At 40.7% G+C, this 23,521-nt stretch overlaps 3 protein-coding genes across 3 annotated transcripts; 1 reads left to right on the top strand and 2 right to left on the bottom strand.

Moving 5' to 3' along the window:
- Window positions 1–1,828: 1,828 nt before the first annotated feature.
- LOC129456422 (uncharacterized) lies at window positions 1,829–9,770 on the bottom strand. The gene is made up of 11 exons (XM_055223426.1): window positions 9,625–9,770; window positions 8,255–8,507; window positions 7,509–7,556; window positions 7,295–7,407; window positions 6,649–6,751; window positions 6,238–6,270; window positions 6,125–6,157; window positions 4,919–5,152; window positions 3,992–4,095; window positions 2,910–3,075; window positions 1,829–2,001 (listed from the first exon to the last, which is right to left on the bottom strand). The coding sequence occupies exons 1-11, from the start codon at window positions 9,690–9,692 to the stop codon at window positions 1,945–1,947; spliced, it is 1,212 nt and encodes a 403-aa protein (XP_055079401.1). The 5' UTR covers window positions 9,693–9,770; the 3' UTR covers window positions 1,829–1,944.
- A 579-nt stretch (window positions 9,771–10,349) lies between these two features.
- Window positions 10,350–17,387, bottom strand: rusf1 (RUS family member 1). The gene is made up of 14 exons (XM_033971602.2): window positions 17,141–17,387; window positions 16,621–16,698; window positions 16,073–16,187; window positions 15,936–15,981; window positions 15,703–15,735; window positions 15,087–15,192; window positions 14,642–14,743; window positions 14,362–14,432; window positions 12,737–12,921; window positions 12,115–12,172; window positions 11,949–12,016; window positions 10,989–11,105; window positions 10,598–10,663; window positions 10,350–10,512 (listed from the first exon to the last, which is right to left on the bottom strand). Exons 1-14 carry the CDS (start codon window positions 17,288–17,290, stop codon window positions 10,427–10,429), a joined length of 1,281 nt encoding a protein of 426 aa, XP_033827493.1. The 5' UTR covers window positions 17,291–17,387; the 3' UTR covers window positions 10,350–10,426.
- A 1,982-nt stretch (window positions 17,388–19,369) lies between these two features.
- Window positions 19,370–23,440, top strand: LOC117375304 (transmembrane protein 265-like). The gene is made up of 3 exons (XM_033971603.2): window positions 19,370–19,616; window positions 21,458–21,685; window positions 22,303–23,440. The coding sequence occupies exons 2-3, from the start codon at window positions 21,458–21,460 to the stop codon at window positions 22,459–22,461; spliced, it is 387 nt and encodes a 128-aa protein (XP_033827494.1). The 5' UTR covers window positions 19,370–19,616; the 3' UTR covers window positions 22,462–23,440.
- The last annotated feature ends 81 nt before the right edge of the window (window positions 23,441–23,521 follow it).

The raw sequence follows: 23,521 nt of genomic DNA, 5'->3' as shown, positions 1-23,521 counted from the left end.
CATCATAATTCACACCAAAACTCTAAATCAGATGTTATGTCCTGACAGTTACTCTTTAAAATACTCTTATTTTAGTAGTACTTTTCCCCAATACTTTTTTTTTTTTGAAGCCATGAGCCACGCGAGGCCGTCAGACTGAATGAAAGGCATTTATAATTGAGGAAGTGCTCGGGGGCGTGACGGGAGGGCGCGGTGTGATTGGTGCGGGGCCCGAAGGCACAAAGGCAGCGGTGACTCAGGGTCAGAGCGCGCGGAGCTGATTGGCTGCGCGCGGAGGAGTGGCGTGGGTCGTGTTTCATGTGGGACACGAGGACACGCGCACAATGTCGTGCTGGAAAGTAACAAAGTACAAAAGTAAAAAGTACTGTACTTTTTGTGTATTTGTACTTTACTTAAGTGCATTGACAGTGGATACTTTTCACTTTTACTTGAGGTCATTTGAGAGCTGTTTGGCCTCTTTTAGAAATGTGTCACACCTGCGAAAAACCTGTAATTATCAAATGCACCTAGAGTTTTAATAGATATTTATTTTGTCTTATAAAAAATATAATTCATCGCTATTGCTTATTCCCATAGTTTCCATATTACAGTATTTTCTGATCTCTGTTCTAATGTAGTTTCTTCATCACAAACAGACCTGGAGTTGTGTTTTGTTTGATTCACACATGTTTAACCCACAAACCCTGAGTTCTTCTCTCAAACTGAAAAAACTCTGTTCCACTGTGTTTTTAAACTCCACACACCTTCACTAGAATCATTTGGATGATTTCAGACCTGGAATGTCCAATCTCTACTGAACTAAAGGTAAAAGGAGCTGTTAACTTGTAAACTACCACTTCATGACATCACAAGGTGGAACAGAACATTTTGAGCTTTGGAGATGTAGACAGACTAATAATAAAGTGTTACCCAAACACACGTGAATGAAACAAAACACAACTCCAGGTATATTTTTGACGATGTAACAACATTCTAACATGGTTAAAGATCACAAGAGTCAATTTTGTGTTATATAGGACCTCTAAATGTCAAATTGTCTTTGAAATTAAACATCAGATTTTATGTTGCCATTCACATTAGAGCCATTTTATGATTAATATGGTTAAAAGGTAAAAATAGGTCGTCTCAAATTTCTCTATGACAGAATGGACTGCTCCTTTTACTAAAACACACTTAAGATCATATATTTTACAAAACATTTACCCTTTTTTTTTCGTTTTTGTTTGGCCATTTTATAGGTTCCAAAATTTGCTTCCTGGTTGAAAATCATGACATCACGTTCGGGAAGTCCATAACTGTTACCTAGCAACCATGTTTTTCACTGGCCCGAAACTACTCTAATGTACACAGAGATTATTATGTGGCAAGTTAAAATTATATTTATTTAGTTGAAATCATGTTTAAAGTCTCAGAAGAATGTGTTTCTTGTGGACATATTACCAAAGTGACAGGTGAGACAGGACTTTATGAGGCTCAGGCGGTTGGTTTCATTAAAAAAACTTCAAATTTTCCCGCACAGATTTATAACTGTGTAGAGGAGAGAGACTTTACAGACTGTTATAGAAGCGGTTCAAAGAAAAATGTGTGAATTATCAAAAAAATTAAAACTTTATACAAGAATTAAAACCATTTTTTTTAAAACTCCCATTATACATTTGACCAATGAAACAGAAAAATGGAAATACGAAAAATATAAACTGATAATGTAACAAAAAAACAAATCTTAACCGGTCAAATCTGCTCAAATTAAGATGAATAAACAGCACTTTCTGAACTATAGGCGGCGCTATACAGAGGAAAATGAGCCAAAAAAACAAAACCAAACAAACAAAAACAGTAAAAGTAACAAACAAGGACAAACTGAATCCCACAATTACATTTTAGTTCTTATAAAAATAATATTATCCACAGCACAGACATCACGTGGCAACGGGTAAAAACAGTTTATAAAGTGGCATTTCTCAGCACGATCTCACAGTCTCTGAGCCGAACGTCCTCAAGCTGAAAAACAGACGAAAGAAACAGTTAAAGGTCCCGTATTACACAAAACTGACTCTTGTGAGCTTTAATCAGTGTTATAATGCCATTACCTCCTCAAAAACATACCTGGAGTAGTGTGTTTATTCATTCACACATGTTAACACTTTATTCTTAGTCTGTCTATATCTCCAAAGCTCAAAATACTCAGTTCCACCCTGTGATGTCATGAAGCATAACTCCAGGTATAGTTTTGATGAGGAAACAACATTAGAACAAAGATCAGAAAATAACGTAAGATGTTTAAAGGAACACGACATACATTTGTGTGAGGAAGTAACTAATGTTTATTACTTATTCACAGATTAATGCAACGAAAACCTTATAGCCTTAACCATATCATAAAGCTGTATGTATCCTGCCTCTTACAAATAAAAAAATGCTCTAGTCCTTTGTGTCCAGAGCGTTGACCTGCAGAGACACATACAGGTGTGTCTCATTCTCAGTTTATGGACAGGCCTCAAGTGAAAAAACCTCCAGAATTCACTCACTGAGCTGCAGAGGAGGCACTAGCACTGAGTCATGATTGGCTGCAGGTGATGGGGTTTAGGTAGTGACCATTCAGATCAAAGTGAGGCATTTTAAGTTTAAACCAGTTGGATTTCAGCTTTGAGACTAGAAACCCAGGGAGTCATGTGAGGCTCATTCTGCTTTCTGATTGGATAATTGTCTTGAGAATTGTCCATCATATCCAATGTTTTTGTGACTAATAATAAAACAGCATTATAAAAGATCTCAGTAAACATGATATTTTATGTGAACATGTTTACCTCATAACTGGGGTCACACAAAGGTCACAATTATGGAATTTAAAATCTCACATACAGTTCCTTTAAACCCAAACAGCAGGTCTGGTATTCCTGCAGTGTCACCTGTTGTCCTCTGGGGGCGTGCGTGGGCTCTGTGCCGCTGCAGCAGAGCGCAGTGAAAGGACTCTCTCGGGTCGATGGGTTTAATTTACAACAAAAAGAAAAGACTCTGGCGGGAAGAACCACGTCCCAGTCCGATGGGTTCTGTTCAGACAGCTCCTGCACCATCCTGAGGCACACACAAGGGGGCAGTGTCACATGTGTAAGATTAAAGGGTAAAGTTAAAGTACACTTTACTGTCCCATATGGAAATGTGTTTTCTGCATTTGACCCATCCTTCAGTGTCTCTGGGTTAAACATGTCAGGGGCAGACACCTGGAAACTTGTTGCTATGAGGTGTGAGTAGACCTGAACAGAATAATTTTGATCTGCCATTCACAAAACCGAGAGCAGTGGCCTGTTTATTCTACCTGGAAACATCTCTTTATAAATATACAGACACATGTCAGTGTGGTCCTCACTCCTCTGACTCCAACCAGAACCAAACATGATCGTCCAATCATATTTGTTCTTTTCAGTGACACGTGGTCACGTTTCATTAACAAATAAAATCAAACTTATTTCCCCTGAGATGAACAGTTTAGTCTCTCCCTGATTCTACAGAAATCCTCCATGTTTTTCAGTCCCTGTGATATTTTTGTCCTTTCTTTTTTCCTCATAAGCAGCCATATTTGTTTTAATGGGGCAGACCATGCTTGTCCCTGATTGGCTAATCCATCTGTCAATCACGCCCCTCTGACCTCTGGGAGATTCACCTGTGACCAGACTCAAATCTTTGCAAAGTATTGGAGAAGTGCGTGTTCTGGATCCAGGCAGCTGTTTATGGGCCTGGTCTCTGGCGTCTAAATGTACAAATCCAATAATAATCTCCATTATAGTTACTTTATTAGTTAAAATTAATCTTGTGTATCTAAAGGTTAAAATTAAACAAAGACGCCAAGACTCAAGGCGCATTCCAAAATAAATACTAATTTCAACATCACCCAGTTTAAGTCAGTCTGGGAGGATCAGATGAACGCTTTGTGAGACACAGCTCCTCTCAGTGTAAAGTATGAGCTGATTCAAACAGTGATAAAAGTGCTGACCTGTCAATCATCTGCTGCATGCTCTGATCCGCTGTCCCGGTCTGAGGGTGCTGCACCACGAGCGGGAATCCAACCGACAACTCCAACTTCAGCTGCTCGTTAATCTAAGGCACAACAACACAAGTGAAGTTTAGACTGGGATGGGGGGATATCACTGTGGATATTAGTATCGGTGATGGTAGTTTTTCCACATATCGTTCCCCATGTGTCAGATGCCCAATCTATGTGTGCTAGATGCCCTCCCGGTGTGTGTCAGGTGCCATCGCTGTGTCTCCATGGAGTCTTATTCTGTGTAAAAGCTGCTAAACCTGTAATTTAGACCTCTATAATCCAAGAATCATATGCATTTCAAAACATGTTTAGTTTTAAATTCTGATTTCAGTTTCTGTCAGATGTGAAACTCCTGGACTGGTTTAAAATGTACTGTGAACTGAATCTCCATTTTAAATCCGCCCTCTTGTGCTTGTGTCTCTCTATAGTTTTAATCTATGACACCTGTGGATCATTATGTTATAATTTGGACATTTTAAATTACAATGTTCAACTAAAATGACCTAATAAAAGAAACAAATCCGCTGACTTGCGCGTTGCAAAATTGCGGTGTCCTATGGGAGCGGACGTCGCCATAAAAACATCATCACAACAAAGCACCTCATGCTGTCAGCGCCCTCTATGGATAGCTGTACATCACACTAGCGAACAGCTCTTTTTTTTTTTTTTTTATTTATACCAAAATGACTACGCAATGCTGCCGAATCCTGTGAGCATCACCAGTTAAAAATCTGGCGGAGATGGAAACAGGGGTAGATCAACAAAATGGGGTCCTGAAAATAAGCGATTTAAAGACTACTCAAATGACTGAATGACAGATCTGAAAAGTCCTGTTTTCTCTCTCCAGGTCTGATTTAACGCTCATATTCCTCTGACCTGGTCGACCATGTCCTTCGGGAGCCGTGACAGGATCCTCACAGGGAACCCAAAGTGCCTGATGACGTCCAACAGGGGGTGCATGGCATGTTCTGGGAGCAGGGAGTCTAACGGCCACGCCTCCAGCCACTTTGAAAAATAATCTGACAGGCTGAGGAGGAAACGATGACCCGAGGAGGAGAGAGGAAGAGGACCACGAATGTCCAGACACAACCACTGCCATGGAGCCGTCACCTGAAACATCACAGAGCAGGTTTAGTGGAATAAAAGTCAAAGCCTGAGCTCGTCTGATCTTTGAAGCTAAGCAAGGCCGGGCCTGGTCAGTACACGGATGGGAGCCCGCTGGAATACCCAGAGCCACAGTGGGGCGCCAGTGGCAAAACTGTCTTTAGAAGTGACGGGACTTTTGGCTCCTTTGTGGGATCCAAATCTTTTGAATCTGAAAGACTGGCTCTTTTACTATTTATTTATGACAGAAGCTGATGTGAGAACTCATTTTATCTACAAACACTGAGAGAAACAAAGGCTCTCAGTGTTTGTAGATAAAATGGTCCATACTGAGAGTGGGAGTGTGTTTACCCTTTGGAAGGATGAATAATCTAAATACTGTTCTTATGATCCCAAATATGCTTGTTTTTTGTTTGTTTTTTGCACAGAGCTCCCACTCATGTCGCCTGTTCTATTTCTGTTCTGATTCTTATATTGGTTCAGCGTTAACAGTTTAAAAATGCATAAAAATTAGAGTAAAAGATTTGATTCTTTAAAAAAATTTAATCTGGTTCCAACCGTTCATGTTAAGGAGCTGTTCAAAAGAGCCGACTCCATCACAAACATCACAATACGAGTCCTCTAGGACAAACAAACAAAGCTTTAGTAGCTTTATTTTAACTTTGCATTTTTAAAACAATTTGATTTCATGTTATGGAGCAGAGGTGCTGAGGGCTCCATATTAAACACTGACACAGGGAGGAGCCTTTAGTCTAGACCAGGTCACCCGTATAAACATCCAGGTCTGTCTCACACCTAAATGTTGTAATTGAGTTTATGATGGCAGAGCATTTTTACATTTGTCCTATTACTAGCTCTGGTATCTTGAGCCTAATCGGCAGGAGGCCTAAGAAGCAGTAAAAAGTGGACTGAGGGCCATATTTGGCCCCTGGGCCACAGCTTAGACATCCCTGCTGTAGATGATTACAGTGAACTCACCTCAATCACATTAGTGGAATTCTCAACTTCTTCCTGTAAATATTTGTTTAAAAAGGAGTCGTTTAAGACACAGAAACACAAAAGGAGGCACTTGCCATTATTCAAATACTCACAGAAGAACTTTTATCTGGGGCCCATTGAATATCCTGTAAAACACGACCATGGCTCGTCACACTGATATAAGCAGAAGCCACGTGAGTTTAAAGCTGCACTATGTAACTTTTCTAATGGAGGGTACACCCGTTTGTCTCCAAGGAGATGTTATCGCTTTGCCTACAACGTTACACATTAAACTTATCTATCTCCAATTTTTTCAATTCAACACTTGATCAAGTGTTTTTGTTGCTAAAATAAATGCATTCTTAATGTGTAGAGGCTCACCTCTCCACAGATCTAACCTGTAACTTGCCTGGTGTCACCTGTTTCTCCATGGAAACAGTAGTACAACATCATGGAAGGTATCGGCTCACCCATCTGAAAAGTTACATAGTGCCCTTTAGTAGTTGTGCAGTTGTGTTGGTTACCTGGGAGACGCAATAGTTTCCATGGAAGAAATGTGGAAAAGAGTGGATTTTGAGCAGCTCCTCATCCAGGATCACACTCCACTGCTCTGGGACCTCAGGGTCTCTGAGAACACAGGAAATTATGTCAGGAATGACGGAAATGTAATAAATATGTTATAAATGAATAAGGCTCATCTCAGAGCACTGAGGTTTGTGTCTAAAATGAAGGAAAGCATTTAAAAGCCAGACAGATAAATATACATATATATAAGTCACACTCCATGTCCACTTAAACCCACAGTCCATCACTTTTTTTCCATAAAAACATGAGCCCTTACTGTGAGCGAGTTTCCATTTCCACAAACTTGACTTCCTTTGGGTATAATAAGTATGGCATAAAACTGATCTATCTCCATGGAGAATGTTCCGAGGTATGGGTTTAACTTTTTGTTTCCACGGAATCGTACAGGTGGTATGCCACTTCCAGAAAGTTACATACTGTAGCTTTAATAAGAATGCACTTCAGATATATACAATTCAAAGTCGTTTAGATATCGTGGTGAAACAAAGACAAAAATGGGTGAAAGCATGGACACAGGGCAGGGGTCAGAGGTCAGAGGGCACAGATGCAGGTGGAAACAGGAGCAGGTCTAATCTAATACCCCACCTGTGGACTGCTCCCTCCTCTGCTTCTTCGCTCTGCTGTGCGTTGGATTCTGTTTCCATGGCGACGGGGGCCAGTGCTTCTGCTGCTCTGCTTTTCGGAGGTCGACCGCGAGGCTGATGGCACAGAATCACTGAGGTTTAAGATGGTCTTATTTTCATCATTTAAGAAATTGTTTTAGAAATGCGCTGCAGCTCTACCGCTGAGCCACTTTCACCTTTCCCTTTTTACTTCTGGCTCCAGTCACAGAGGGCTCATGTGAAACCTGCAAAATGACCAAAGAAAGAAGAAAGAAACTAATAATTATGAATATTTTAGATAAAGTTATTTAAATTAATTATTTCATATTTATTTAACCATAAAGTTCAGTTTGATTTAAACATAGAAACTTTAGATTGGTATTTACTAATGTATAACAAATAAATAACAAGGGAAAACAACTGCTGTATTTTGTGTGCAAGACTATTTCCAGCTTATGACACAAGGACGCCACCTGCCGGAGAAAATATGTTGGGTTTCCATGCTGGCTTCCATTGACATTAATTTCCTGGAGACTGATCCTAACCTAAACCATAGTCGCTACTCGCCTAATGTTTAAAACACAAACCCTGCATATTTAGACTGAGTTCTTCTCTCAAACAGAAAACACTCTGTTCCAGCTTGTAGTACAGGTAATACAGGAAGTGCTCAACTGTATTTTTAAACTCTATACACCTTTACTAGAATCATTTGGATAATTTCAGCCTTAGAATTTCCGATCTCTACTGACCTAAAGAGACTTTTTGGAGCCTTCTTCCACTCTAAATGTCAAAAACAATTGTGAAATATTTTAATACGTTGCTTTGGGCGAATATACAGTATTTCAAAGTTTCAAAATAAAAGGTAACATGGTGATCTAAATATGTTATGTGTTAGCAATTAATACCCCATAGAAGTAAAATACCCCCTGTTCAAAACTGGTACCTTATTTTCAAATCGTTGCTCCTCCTCTCTCCTCTGCCCCTGCCTCTGCTCCTGTCCTCCTCGTACCTCCGTGGTGGGGCTGAAAATGGTGGGTACAGCCTCCTCTCTCAGGGTGATGCATTTACCCGTCCGATCGATGTGTTGCTCCTCAAAATGATGAATGCACAAAACAGAGAACCGTGACGGAACCCAGTCCTCACGTCCCATACTCCCCAACCACCTCCTCAACTTCTTAGGGTTATACAGAGGAAACCTGCAAAGAGAACAAGTCCTGGTTCAGTCCTAGTTCAGTCCTGGTTTAGACCTGGTTTAGACCTGTGGAAATCCTGAATTAGACATGGTGTTGACCTGGTTTAGTCCTGGTTTAGTCCTGGTTTAGTCCTGGTTTAGTCCTGGTTTAGTCCTGGTTTAGTCCTGATTTAGTCCTGATTTAGTCCTGGTTTAGTCCTGGTTTAGTCCTGGTTTAGTCCTGGTGTTGACCTGATTTGGTCCAGGATTAGTTCTGGTTTCCACCTGGTTATGTGCTAGTTTAGGCAGAGTTAGTCCGAGTTTAGTCCTAGTGTTGACCTAGTTTAGTCCTGGATTAGTCCTGGTTTTCACCGGGTTTAGTCCTACTTTAGACCTGATTTAGTCCTGGTTTCATGAATTCCTGGCTTGCTATAAACCTATTTTAGGTTGTGGTGTAATGTTCCCATTTTGTAGACCAGTTTTATCCTGGTTTTGACCTGGTTTAGTACATTCCTGATTTGTCTTGTTCTGGATCTATTTTAGCAGACTTTTTCAGTCCTGGTGTAATAACTGTTAGAGCTGTATTTTGTCCTAGTTTAGACCTGCAACAAGTGTTAGAATTGTAAAAAGCTTTATGTTGGTTGATCTGTCTGTTATGACCATGGCTTGTCTCATTGTTTTATATTCTCACTTCCTGTTGGTTAAATCAACAATTTTATACAGTCCTGTGAGATGACAGATGTTGTCATTTTAGGCTCTATTGAGAATTGAAAATTACATTGAAATGAAATTAGATTCTCAAACAATTTTGCTTTACATGTATCCTATAAACAAGACTAAGTAAATGTGGAATGAACCAGGACAAAAACTGGACTAGAAATGGCTTCAACTCAAAACTTCAATGAAATAAAACAGGACAAGCAGTACCTAATAAAATATGGGACTAAAACAAACTAAATGTACCTTTAAAATATTAAGTATTAAAACTACATAGAATGACATGAAGATAACACCGCAGTTTTAAAACCACAATTTGCTCTAATGTCTATATTTATTTCACCATTGTTGACATTTTCGGTCTCCTTCAGTAAAGAGTCTCTGGTGTCATTTTACTACGTTTTCCGCGTTTTTTCGTCACTTACTTGAAGAATTTGATGTCTGACTCACTGGAACTTTCACAGTTATCCGCACAGCATTTATATCGCCCCATTTAGACAGTTATTGTGCCAAAACAAGGGCTAAAATAACAATAATTTAAGAGTTTTGGGTCGAAGTATCAACGTTAGCATCTAGCAACAGTAACACGCTAGCATCCGGTCAGAGCTTTCATAATAAACCGCTGATTTACACGGAATTTGTGATGTTTATTGAGGTTTCGTGATTATAGATGGATATCTAAATATTCCTAGTCCATATACAATGTTAATATAGCATGAATAATTAGTTAAAAACATGAATATATAAAGTTTTGGTTAGCTTTACGTTAGCATTACAGGAAGTTAGCTACTCTCTGCCTCTCTGGCGCCCTCTTCTGTTAGCCACGGGCCAGTACAGGCTACTACTGTTATTATAAACTAAATCAATTATATATATTGCACAGATGGATTTGAATTAGACGCGTTTTTACTGAACAAACATAGGGCTAGTCTGATTTTTCGTCATCAAAAACCACTGAAAGAATCACTCCTCATCTTTCATGCAGTAAAATAATAGTTACAATCAAGTGACAGTGTAGTATATAGCTGAACTCTTCACTCTTGCTTCAGTAATGTCTTACCACTATGTTGTACAGATGGGGCTTTGGTGACGGTGAGGTAAAGAGCTGCATAATAAAGTGCATTTGCAGAGGCCAGTATGACACAGTGGTGTATTCAAAATTAGCAAATATTTATTGTATTTATAAATGTATAAATGTAGTGAATAAAATGAGACAAAGGCATCGCTTCAGTTAGATTTGCATTTGATCTGGATCCTCCACTCATCCCAATCTAACAGGTTTCGGTTCGTTTCCCACTGAGTCTCGGCCAGCGCTGAAAAAAAATTATAGAATAATTATAATTATAGAGAATTATAGAAAAAAAGAGTAAACACGGTCAGCCATTTTGTTTTACTCACATTTCATAAAAGGGTCAAAATATTTCTCCACCAGTTTCTGACTTTCATCCACCAGATTCCAGTGTCCTGTACAAGAAAAGAAGTGACATTACTAAACCAAGTCTAAACCAGGACTAAACCAGGACTAAACCAGGTGTAAACCAGGTGTAAACCAGCTCTACACCAGGACTACACCAGGATTTCTGCAGGTCTACACCAGGACTACACAAGATTAAAACAGGACTGGACTAGGCCCAAACCAGGACATGATCAGGTCTAAAACAAAAATGAACCAGCCAATACTGAACCAGGACTGCACTACAGCTAACACAGAACTAAACTAGGCCTACTTCAGGTCTAAACCAGGACTGAACCAGGACTAAACGATAAAGGTTACACAGTATAAACTTACCTTGAATGTTGTCCTTGTGTCTCTCCGAGAGCAGCCTCCTTAGACTCAGAGCGTGACACATGGCTTTAAACTCATCTCTCACTGAAGCTCCAAGCAGCAGACACACACACACGCTACCTGAAAATGTATGTATTGATTTATTTATTTGAATAGGGACAGATACGAAACACACTGACTAATTGTAGCACAGCGGCTGTAAGCATCATACTGCTTACAGACCGAGCAGAACACAGAACAAACAAATGAAATGATACTGATACAAGGGAGAACGCACTGGGAACTTCATGCTGTCAGAAAGTCAGCTTCAGAGAGTTTTCAGGCAGCATCAAATCCAGGTCTATTTCAAACCTACAAACACTTTAAGACAGAAACTGGTTCATACAAAAGATAAAACCCCGAGCCATAAACAAAGCAATGTGGTCTACTTCATTCAGTGTAGTGAAGAGTGCATAAGAGAACTCCATCAACACTGTCACAAGAGCACCTCGAACCCCGGTTTGCCGTACATCTCCATCTCAAAAACACTAACCAATCCGTTGAAGATACAGATCTTAGCCAGAGAAAAGAAATGGTTTGAGAGGGGAGGCAGTGTCCACCAGTAATCTGACCAGAACTAAAGAAGCGTCTTTGATGAGCAGCGAAACGTCTTCACTCTAAAACTTTTGTCCAGTGGCAGAATTTTTTTCTTTCACTATGGACCATAGGGACTGAGGGATTACACAGAGAGCAGCGAGTCAAATTCATGTTAAGTGTGAACAGAGCCGACCCGAAAATGTTCTGGGACTGAAGCATGTGTGAATGGAGATCAAGACACCAGAGGCATGGATGAGACAGAACACAGCCCTACAGAACAAGGGCCTACAGAACACAGCCCCACAGAAAACACCCTACAGAACACACCCTACAGTCCTACAGAACACAGCTTTACAGAACAGAGGCTCCAGCTCCAGAGGGACTCACCATTTCTGACCCCGATGAGGTACCGTCTTTCCTGTCCCAGTTTGGTCATTCTCTCAAACTCCTCTGGACTTTAAATAAAAAAAATACATGATTTTTTGTTCTTTAAAGTTGAAGTCAAATTCAAAAGTAATTATCAGAAAATGAATAATAATTAAATAAAATAGACCTGTGGATGAGCTGCTGTAGGCTCACTCCCAGCCTGATGGGAGCTGTGCCACTAAACCCTGAAAATCACAAGATAGAAAGGAATTACAGTCAGAAGAAACATTTAAGAACATGACCAGTACTGAAGCCTTAAAGAGGGGTATTTTACTTCTATGGGGTATTAAAGAAGGGGCATTTTACTTCTATGGGGTATTAACTGTAACACAGGACATATGTAGATCACCATGTCATCTTTTAGTGTTTTGAAAATGCTATATTTACAGAAAACAATGTATTTGCGCCCCACACTTAGTCACTCCCACTTCAGAGCGCTACCACAACACAATCAGCATGAATCTCACTAATGAATCTACTGCACATCACATCAGGTTTGTCAAGTTGCTGTGTACAGTTTTGTATCATGTTTTTGTGCATAATTAAGGAGAATTGTCGTGTGGGAGCACGGGTTTCGTAGGCTTGTGGGCGAAGCCTTGTACAGAATCTTACAGCGAAACATAAGGAGGGTGTGAATAGGGTCTGGGAGAGATTGTTATATTACTCAGACATAGATCATCTAAAACCTCTTCAGACATGTTTTTGATGAGGGATTAAACCAGGACTAAACAGTAGTGGGTCTAACTCACAGCTGAACACGGGCTCCATCTCGTTAGCCTCTCGCGGCGTCAGGATTTCTTGGTTTTGCACGAAGTTTTGCCAGACGACCTCGAGCCGCGCTTCGTTAAAGGTTTCCATGATGACGGCGCGCACGGCTTTGAAGTTCGACACAAGATGGAGGACGGTAAAGAGTGTGAAGAGGAGCAGCGTCAGCCTGAGAGGCACAGAAGATACAACGTTATATCAAACATTTAACTATAATTAAAATTTTAAAATACGGCTTTTATAACTTAAAGCGCATACAGTTCAGATGGACATAATTAACAGGTGGATTAGCCAATCAGGGACAAGTATGGTCTGCCTGTATCAAAACAAATATGGCTGCTCAGGAGAAAAAAAATAAATAAATATCACAGGGACTGAAAAACATGGAGGATTCCTGTAGAATCAGTGAGAGAAGCAATAAACTGAAGAAATCACAATTTTGTTTGTAAATGATGGGCAACCAATGAGCTTTGTTTCACATGTCACTGAAATAAACAAATCTGATTGGATGATCATGTTTGGTTCTGGTTCGAGTGGGAACCAGAATAATATAACTCTATGTAAAAAATACAGAGAGAGATGACTCTGGAATAGTAGTTAACATCATTTTACTAAAGATCTTCCCTAGTTTTTTCTAGTTTATAATGTTACTTCCTGGTTGGACACGAGCAGCAGATGTGACATACACAGAGGTAATTCCATAACTGTTACCTAGCAACCATAATGTAAACAAGGGCCAAATGTGTCTAAATTAGTGTCTAAAACAGTTCTGATCAGACTAATACAGACATAAGACGACAGCTTTATTTAGTTAAATTAAGGTTTAAAGTGTCAGATAAATGTCTTCCTTGTGACTTTTTGGATGGAGTTTTCAGTATTGAGGGATTCTGTTTTACAACTCAGAGCTACGTCCTGTATTTCTGTACTTTTTCACAAACTGTCACTGAACTGATGTAAAACTATGTAAATAATAAATATTTAGCACAAGTACTATCTGTGGACAATATACATATACATACAATACATTGCTTACTTTCTTACAAAGGTACAAAACATTCTGTTTCCCATGCAGCAGTGGCCATATATCACACTATGGGAAGATAACAGCTATGTTCAAGTCATTTGAGCTAAGGCCACATTTCTTATCTGTAGCCCCTTTCATCTCAGGAATGTGTGACTCTCACTCTGGGAGGGTTACAAAACACTCACCTTGTTCGACTTTGCTTTAAATTTCTTATAATTTAAAGCAAAGTCGAACAAGGTGAGTGTTTTGTGACTCCCACTCTGGGAGGGTTACAAAACACTCACCTTGTTCGACTTTGCTTTAAATTTCTTATAATTTGTAACCCCCATTCTGGGAGGGGTATAAAACACTGTCTCACCCTGTTAGACACTGCTTTAGACACTATTTACTCGACTCTGCTTTAGACTCGGTTTTACTGGATGCTGACTTTAACCTGACTGTATTGCTGTAACCGACGATACAGAACGTGCGTCTGCACAACACACCAGAAACCGACATATCCTTCCCCATCCTCAACATGCAGCTGGTCACATGAATTTTTAAGAGTTTTATAATGAAAAACATAAGATAAAAGGTGGGACTCACGGAGCGTTATCTGTGATGAGGGGAATCAAAAGCAAACTGACCAAAAGCCCCGCCAGGTTCACCAGCGTCTCCTAGAACAGAAATAAACCAGGTCTGCACCAGGTCTGGACCAGGTCTGGACCAGGTCTGGACCAGGTCTGGACCAGGATTAAACTAGGTCTGAACCAGGTCTGAACCAGAAACAAAAAATAACTGAACCAGGACTTAATAAGAACTAAACCGGGACAGAGCCAGGACTAAACCAGAACTGAACTTGGACTAAACCAGGGCTCTTGTGTACCTGGCTCCCGTCCTTGGCAGAGATGTCGGCCATGTTGTCTCTTCGGGCTTGGTGAACTGTGAGGGCGGCTCGGGTCGCTCCTCCAGCCACGCCCACAATCGACTGAAAGAGAAGAGCAAAGATATTGTTTAGAATTTAATTAAAATGATTTGTATTGCAATTATTATAACAGAAAGAGGGTGAGGGTGAAAGAAGTTTTAGGTGGAATATTTTTGCCTGGATTATTCCACATTATGCCATTCAACTTTGCAATCTCCACGGAGACAAGTCTGTGACTCTACCAGAAGAATGCTCCCAGAGTGTTTTTGTTAGTTTTTTTCTTACATATGGCAAATGTCTTGAAAAATAAATTATTTGAAGTAAATAAATCCATATTAGCCCAAACTGCTCCTCTGTCCTAGAGCTGATGTGAATCTGTTGATAAATTGTTCCGTAGGAGTTTTACCTTGAAGACTCCGGCCGTGCAAATTATCAACAGGAAGAAGGTGGGGAAAAACTGAGCCAAGATTTCCATAAACATGGCAATGTCGTTCAGAACGTCGGCAAAGAGTCTGAGGAGGAAGAGGTGGTGGAGGGAGAGGAGGAGGAAGAGGAAGATGGGGGAGGGAGGGGTAGAGGAAGAGGAGGAAGAGATGGAGAAGAGAGAGGAGGAGGAGAAAGAGAAGGAAGAGGTGGAGGAAGACGCAAGAGGAGAATGGAGGAGGAAAAAGAGGAGGAGGTGGAGGTAGGAGGAGGAGATGGAGGAAGGAGAAGGAGGAGGAAGAGATGGTGGAGGGAGAGGTTGAGGAAAAGGAGGAGGAAGAGGTGGTGGAGGGAGAGGTTGAGGAAAAGGAGGAGGAGGAAGAGGGAGAGGAGTAAGAGCAGGAAGAGGGAGAGGAGGTTTAGGAGGAGGGAGAGGAGGAAGAGGTGGAGGAAGAAGAAAGGAGGAGGAAAAAGGAAGAGGAGGAAGAGGCAGAAGGAGGAGAAAGAGGAGAAGGAGTAGGAAGAGAGCAAACGGACAAAAGTCAGATTAACTTCATATTATTTTTGCATAATTTTATGGGTAAAAGAGATGAGATCACCTCCATTTCTTGGCCTCAGAGTCCAGTTTTGTTCTGGAACAAAAAACAAACAAAAACACAAATCATAAACAAACAGAAATATGCAGCAGCAGCTCCAGTCGCATAGCCAGAAGAGGGCGATGTTGTCCTAGCACTGCCCAATCAATGAGATGATGATAGACCAATAGAAAGGACTGAATCTCAAATTCAATTAAATGCACAGCCCTGAATAAAACTGATGAAAGAGGACCCACCCTTTACGCCAAGCGAACAGGATCCTGCCCAACATCCCCGTGCCGTCTGTGGACAGACAGGAGAGATGAAGTACAGCAAATACTTGTAGTGAGGACCCTATAATCTATAAAAGAAAGACTCCACACTTGTGCAGTACCTCGAAGTATCCAAGTGGCGGTAGCAGCTGCAACTGTGGCCTCTTGGTTTCCGACTCCAACTCCTCTGAGCGAAGCCTGAGTCGCCAACGTCCCAGAGAGAGAACTGCAGAACGCCTAAACAGGTTACATACTTGTTATACATATGTTATAAACATCATACACTCAGAGAGCTGCAGAATGACTGTTATAAACACGTTATAAACGTGTTATAAACACGTTATAAACGTGTTATAAACATGTCATAAACATGTCACATATGTGTTACATGTCACACACGCGAGCCTGGCACATGTAGTATAGTACAGTACAATAGTTGTTGTTTTTTTAAATTATATTCAATATTTAGACGGTGGAAAGGAACAGCTGCCCTGGAGTTAACTGCAAACTGGCATCTCTGTCAGATACACAGGCAGGCAAGGATGAGGAAGGGTTCAGACCCTGGTCCAGTCCCCAGTTTAATTCTGGATCAATCCTGGTTCAGTCCCTGGTTCAGTCCCTGGTTCAGTCCCTGGTTCAGTCCCTGGTTCAGTCCCTGGTTCTCACTCACCTGTGCAGTGTCCCATAGCTGGTACTGGAGGTAGTCTGTACTGACACTCTCTGGAAAACCCTGAGGCAGGAACACGCTCTGGACACAGAATTAAACAGGTTAAATTCAAGTGGGAATACTACAATCGTCCATACGAAGAATGTGAATTTTGAGGCACATGTGTTTGGATAGATAATAAAGAATGCAATTAGTAAATATGACAAGACAAATAAAAAACAAATACACATTAAAATAATGATATTAAAGGTCCTATATCATGCAAAACTGATTCTTGTGAGTAGTTTTATAAACACACCTGGAGATGTGTGTGTGTGTTGTTGTTGTATTTTTTATTATTCACACATGTTTGAGTAGCCCTTTCAGTGTGACTAGTATGTGTTTGCCGTTTGAGAAGAACTCAGCCTAAATATACAGGGTTTATGAGTTAAACATATGTGCATGAAACAAAACACAACTCCTTGTATATTTGTAATGAGGAAACAACATTAGAGCAGAACAGTGCAATATTATAGATAGTTACTTTAAAGAGATTGCGGAGGCCAGTCCCCGTGTGTCCCCCGGGGCCCTCTCTCTGTCTCCGGATCTCGGTTCCCTCCAGGCGGTAGTTCCAGAACCCCCCGCTCCCGTACCGCTCTGAGGCGAGCTGCAGCCCGCCCGAGCCCGCAGACATGGCCCCGAGTACGCTCAAATGAGCCCAGGTAAGATGAAATAACAGCGGTATTTCAGAGGACACGGCGCGGATACGTGGAGATTTGTTATGTTTCGGTGTCACTTCCGTGTTGTCAATTTGGAGCAATCTGATTGGAGAGTGAGCAGAAGGGGGAGGGGTTTGTTTGGCGTCTAGAAATAATTGAAAAGTTTGGTTAAATGTATTTAATTTTTCTTTAAAAATGTGTCGCAGCTGCAGTAGTAGAGCCTTGTCTAAATGCATGTTTAATATATATTAATATATTGAAAATAGATTTGGCCTGTAGATGATGACATTTCTTAGGTTATTTATTTCTATTTCACAAACAAACTTAGCCTCGTCATCCAGGTTTAAATCATTTAAATTAATTATTTAAAGTATTAGTGCAGATTAGATTTAAGATTTTACTAAAAAATCTTTCCTACATGGCTCTAGTTTAATATTTTTTATGAAGTTTAGGCTATAATTTAACTTCCTGGTTGGACACGGGTAGCAGATATGTAGAGGTAACTGTTACCTTGCAACCATAAGGTCAGCAAAGGCCAGAGCTTATGTAAATATATTACGCAATAGTTATGATTTAACAAATAAAAATAGCGTAAATTGTCTCTGTATTTTGGGAAGTTTTCTGTGTTGGTGACGTAGGCAAAAGGAATCGGTTTTACTTCCTGTATTTTACAACTTTTTATTTTCTACTTTTCTGCAGAAACTGACACTTAATTGATGTAAAATTAAGATGAATATTCACCACAGATACTGTCCCACCAAACCAAGTAATACAAGAAAAATATATTATATATTAAAAATATACAAATGAATTAATTTGAATTACAAATGATGATAATCACTAATTATTCCCGTTTACAGTACATAGTACCGTATACAGTCTTTTAATAGTCTTTTAAGTCTACAGACAACAGCCTGTGTAGTTCTGGTCTAGTCCTGGTCTTATGAGGGATCGTCTTGGCGGACCCTTCTGTGTCAGAGTCTGGTCCTGGTTCCTGCAGTGACACCATGAGTGACACCATGAGTGACACAGAGCAGAGGAATGTGGTCTTATCTGCTTCAGACAGTTCACACCTGAGGGATAGTCAGAATGGAGATTTAGAAATGTGGGTGATTTCCACATTTGCAGTGGACTTGGGATGATGAGCAAGACACCCTTCCCACTGCGGCTGAATTTCTGAGGAAGTGAAATAAAAGACTTGTGAGAAAATTCCTCCCACGCGTCATAGCTCTGCATGTTTGGCACACCTTCAAAGCCATTAAACGTGGTTGTATTAGCTAATGGTTTAGACCTGGTTTATAACTGGTTTATACCCGGTTTACTCCCAGTTTACTCCTGGTTCAGTCCTTGTTTAGACCGAGTTTAGAACTGATTTAGACCTGGTTTAATTCCTCAGGCCAGACAAGTTTCAAATACATCTCAATCTGCTTGACAGGTCAACCAGAACTAAAGCAGGACTAAAGCAGGACTAAAGCAGGACTAAATCAGGACTAAAGCAGGACTAAAGCAGGACTAAAGCAGGACTAAAGCAGGACTAAAGCAGGACTAAAGCAGGACTAAAGCAGGACTAAAGCAGGACTAAAGCAGGACTAAAGCAGGACTAAAGCAGGACTATTCTTGTTTAGTGAAACAATGTGATTTCCAGTAAATCCGGTGAACTTTTTGTTGGTGAAACTGAAAGCGAGCTTTATATTTTTGTTATTAAGTGTGATGTAATGGTGACGAACGGCGGTGCCATTGGGACACATATACATCATAAAGGTAAATATGAAAGTACACACACGAAGGTAGGAGAGGTGTGCTGCCCAAGGACACAACAACAATACACAACTGTAGCCTCAAGACGTATTTGAAACCAAGACCTCACCCGCCCCTAGAAGGTGAGAGAGAAGATCCTGGTTTAGTTCTGGTTTAATTTTGGGTTAGTCCTGGTTTACTTCTGTTTTAGTCCCTGGTTTAGTCCCTGGTTTAGTCCCTGGTTTAGTCCCTGGTTTAGTGACAGTCTAGTCTCTGTGGGAGGAGTTCTGGGCGTGGTTCAGTTTCGCTCTCAGGGTTTTCTGTCATTCAACAACTTTTACAGCAACGAGCCAGGACCTGCCGTGGATTGAAATCAGTCTAAAGCAGGACTAAAACAGGGCTAAACCAGGACTAAATCAGGACCAAACCAGGATTAAACCAGAGCTAAACCAGGACTAAACCAGGACTTCACCAGGATCAACAAGTCTGGATTTAGACTCTTTTCTCTTGAGACACAGTTGAGTGGGAGGATCCGTGTGGACTGAGGAATTAGACCTGCTCAATGTAAGTTATTTATTGTTTAAAATATTCAGGACTAAACCGGGACTGAAGCAGGACTGAACCAGGACTGAACCAGGTCTAAACCAGGACTGAACCAGGACTAAAAACTAGATTAATCTATGAAGGCTACTCCTTGGGTAAACTAACAATTTTAGGTCTCAGCAACCAAGTCAAAGCAAAGAATATACTGGGACAAAACCAGGTCTAAACCAGATCTAAACTGGGTCTAAACCAGGTCTAAATTACTCTGTGATCCCTCTGTGATTTAGACCTGAATCACTGAATCACTGTGAGTTCGGTTGAACTTAGGAAGAGAGTCACTGTTGTTAAATGGAGAAACACAACCATCATACTTTTCAGTTTTTCAAGAAAAATACAAGAAATCAGCTGCTTTAGACCTGCTTTAGACCTGGTTTAGACTTGGTTTAGACCTGGTTTAGACCTGGTTTAGACCTGGTTTAGACCTGGTTTAGACCTGGTTTAGACCTGATTTGCTCCTGGTTTAGTCTTGGTTCAGTTTAGTCTTAACTGTCTGTATTCTTTATATGAGGCAATGATATTTCTGCACTTGTTCAGACCTGCCGCAGAATTTAAATATCTCCTTTTACCTCAGGCATTTTAGGTATTTCAGGGTAGTAGTCGTAGAAGTAGTCGCAGTAGTAGCAGGAGTAGTTGCAGCAGCAGCAGTAGTAGTAGTAGTATCAGTGTTAGTAGTATAGTAGTAGAATCAGTACTGTCGAGGAAAACAGCCTTTTCCTCTTGCATCGTTTAGTTTCTGTTTAGATAAAGAATAGACTTGAAAGAGAAATAAAGTTCAGAAGATTTACTTAATCAAGTACTTAAGTGATACTTGTACTACGAGTGTGTGTCGACGTTCTCATACAGAGACAGACAGAGAGTACTGAGTTTTACACACAGACTACAGTGGGAGGCTTCCATGGTTTAGACTCAGCACCTCTTTGTTGATGCACAGGTCAGCCTGCACTGTCAGACTGCATCATCATGTCAGTAGTCCTTGTCCTATTTAGTTTGACATTAGATAAACTGAAATATCATGTGTTTGTCTTGAGATATGTTTATGTCACAGCTGTGGTCACAGTCCTGATTGTTACATGACTTCAGGACAATAATGATGGTAGTGGTTACACAACACGGCTAAGCAGTTATTTATGCTAACAGTAATAGTAGTAGTAGTAGTAGCAGTACTAGTTGCAGTAGTTGTAGCAGTAATCGTATGAATAAGAAAACCTAATATTTACTTTATGTTTAACAGCAGCAACTTGAGGCGTTTTATCTCCAAACAAACTTCTACAGGAACTAAACTTGAAACACAGACTGAACTGGGTCTAAACCAGGACTAAACCATGTCTGAACCAGGCCTAAAAGAGGACTGAACAGAGTCTGACCCAGGTCTAAACCAGGTCTAAACCGGGACCAAACCAGGACTGTACCGGGCCTGAACTGGGTCTGAAACAGGTCTGCACCAGGACGAAACCAGAACTAAAACTGTGAAACTTGTCTAAGTGTCTGTGTACTAAATGCGGGCAGAAACCGGGTGCAGGGTAGAGCCAGTGTCTTTGTATAAATATTTAGCCTTTGCTTATATTTGACACCAATACCACGATAATAAAAACTCTTTCTTTAGACAATATACTGTGATTTTAAACATTAAATACTAATACTTTTATATTCCCATGTGGCCTTATATCTGTGTAAACCCTCAGTGGTCCAGGTACGTTCCATAGGTTCCAATTTGCTCGGGCCATGTGAATGTACCCACTGAAGGATGGGTCAAATGCAGAGGGCACATTTCTCACACTTTACCTTGTGTCTGTTTGTGTCAGATGCCCTGGTCAGAGGAGGACGTGGAGGAGGTGATCATCAGTCCTGGCTCAGGTCAGGACTCCACAAAGCAGGATAACCCCAGCGCTCGTCGTCATGGCAGGTTTGACGCTTTACGGCGTGCGGCGGGGAGCTGTTGCCGTGACAACCACTACAGGCGGTTGGCAATCTTCAGCATCATGTGCGGGCTGTCGTGTATTGGGATCATTGCCCTCAAATACTCTGTCAAGGTCTGACTCCTGTTTAATCAAAACTCAACTACATTTTTGAACTTTTCTTCAGTTTTCTGATTGGTGTAAAATTATAGTTACTTAAATATTATATAAATCCAGTCAAAATGAGAGAATCCAAACCTCAGACCTTTAACTGTAATGTAATAATGAGTGGAACACGGGCTGGAGATAAGAACAAAAAGTGGCAGAACCCTTTACTTTCTCAAACTGATGGATGCGATCTACCCCTGTTTTCACCTCCACCAGTACCACTGTGACGTACACACTTCCTTCTCCAGTTTTACTTTTTTAATCGATGATACTCGTAGGATTCGGCATTAGTCATTTTGATACAAATGAAAAAAATGGTCTGCTCACTAGCATGATGTGCAACTATCCATAGATGGTGCCCTCAGCAGGCGGTGCTTTGTAATGATGATGCTTACGGTGCCGTCAGCTGTCATTTTTTTTTAGATGAATATTCTGAAATAAAATGTATAAATGATAACATAATCCATGGATGTTAGAGAGACAAGCACAATAGGGCGGATTTAGAACTCACTGAAACTTGGAGGTCTTAATAAACAATTTGATCAATTTCAAAGTTAAAAAGTTGATTCTGTTTTGTTTTTCAGGCTAAAGAGCGACAGAGACATGACCCGGAGAGCGCCGCCATCTTTGCACGAAAGGCCAAAAAGTTCAGCATCATCTCCATAGTAACGCTGTTTGTCACCATCGGCATGGCGCTCGCACTCATGGCCCTCGTCTCATACCTCGCCACATTAAAAGACTAAAGCACAGACTTTTACTTTGGAGGAGCTACTGTTGCACCGGGGCATGAGACTGACCCTGGATCAGACACTCTTGAACTGATAAATGCACTTAAATGTTTGTGTTACTTTGTGGAGTTTGCGTGTTCCGACCTGGGTCCTGGCTGCTCTGGTTAGGGCCTCCTGAACCGGGTCTTGGTTCAGACCTGGTCCCCTGCTCCTGTTGCTCCTGTTTGGACCTCCTGACCCGGGTCCTAGTTCAGATCCGGTCCCCTGCTCCGGTTTTGGAGAGGACAGTTCTGAAATACCTCATCTCTCTTCAGCTGTGTTTATAAAGTGAAAGGTCAGATTTGTAAAACAGGAAAAGACTTGTCTATATTTTTATATAAACACGACTTGTGCTGTTTAAACAAGCTCTAAACAAATTACATACCACAAACTCATTAAAACTGCACTATGGAACTTTTCTGCACCACCTGCTCGTCTCCATGATGTTCATGTACTGGAATGTGTATGGCTGTTTTTTTCATTGACGATTTGTTGATTGCACTGAAAAACAAAAAAACTTGCATCCTTACAGTGAGCGGGCTCGCATCTCCACAGACCTGACTCCCATTTAGCCTCCTCCTCCTGCTCTTTTTCATGGAAATTTGTTTCTTTGGATATAGTCTTTCTCAATATGGCATTAAACTCATCTATCTCCATGAAGAATGTTTCAAAGTATGGCTTCAGTGTTTTTCCTTTCCATGGAATCATGCAGGTGACACTTTCAGAGCAAGTTACAGGTCAGATCACTGGAGAGGCGACCCTGCTGAAATACAGTATACGATGAATGTTTGTCTCCTGTTGCAAACTTACTGCAGAAAATGACCAAACTATTCTCCAACAAATATAATTCTATGTGGTACTTTTGTGTTGACCTGGTTCATGGTTCAAATCTGTTTCATGTGGATAAGTTACAAACTTTTCAGTATCTTCTCTTTCTGTATAAATAAATGTATATATTTTTGTCACAATTGTATTAAAGAGGTTGTATTCTTCCCTAACAAATGGCCAGTATAAGAAGTAAACCCTTAAGCTAAAA

Source organism: Periophthalmus magnuspinnatus, chromosome 8 (genome assembly GCF_009829125.3).
Source record: "Periophthalmus magnuspinnatus isolate fPerMag1 chromosome 8, fPerMag1.2.pri, whole genome shotgun sequence".
Taxonomy (NCBI): Eukaryota; Metazoa; Chordata; class Actinopteri; order Gobiiformes; family Gobiidae; genus Periophthalmus; species Periophthalmus magnuspinnatus.
Note: the sequence above shows the minus strand (reverse complement) of the source record. Positions and strands in the feature narration are given on the sequence as shown.

What these genes read in the sequence shown, in the direction of transcription:
- LOC129456422 (XM_055223426.1), bottom strand. Translation starts at nt 9,692, where the DNA reads ATGGGGCGATATAAATGCTGTGCGGATAACTGTGAAAGTTCCAGTGAG. An exon ending in GAGGAGGGAGCAGTCCACAG is followed by an intron (nt 6,752 to 7,294) that starts GTGGGGTATTAG and finishes CTGTGTTCTCAG; the next exon opens with AGACCCTGAGGTCCCAGAGC. An exon ending in GAAACTATTGCGTCTCCCAG is followed by an intron (nt 6,271 to 6,648) that starts GTAACCAACACA and finishes CGTGTTTTACAG; the next exon opens with GATATTCAATGGGCCCCAGA.
- rusf1 (XM_033971602.2), bottom strand. Translation starts at nt 17,290, where the DNA reads ATGTCTGCGGGCTCGGGCGGGCTGCAGCTCGCCTCAGAGCGGTACGGG. An exon ending in AGCTATGGGACACTGCACAG is followed by an intron (nt 16,188 to 16,620) that starts GTGAGTGAGAAC and finishes TAACCTGTTTAG; the next exon opens with GCGTTCTGCAGTTCTCTCTC. An exon ending in CTGTTCGCTTGGCGTAAAGG is followed by an intron (nt 15,736 to 15,935) that starts GTGGGTCCTCTT and finishes TTTTTGTTCCAG; the next exon opens with AACAAAACTGGACTCTGAGG.
- LOC117375304 (XM_033971603.2), top strand. Translation starts at nt 21,458, where the DNA reads ATGCCCTGGTCAGAGGAGGACGTGGAGGAGGTGATCATCAGTCCTGGC. An exon ending in CCCTCAAATACTCTGTCAAG is followed by an intron (nt 21,686 to 22,302) that starts GTCTGACTCCTG and finishes TTTGTTTTTCAG; the next exon opens with GCTAAAGAGCGACAGAGACA.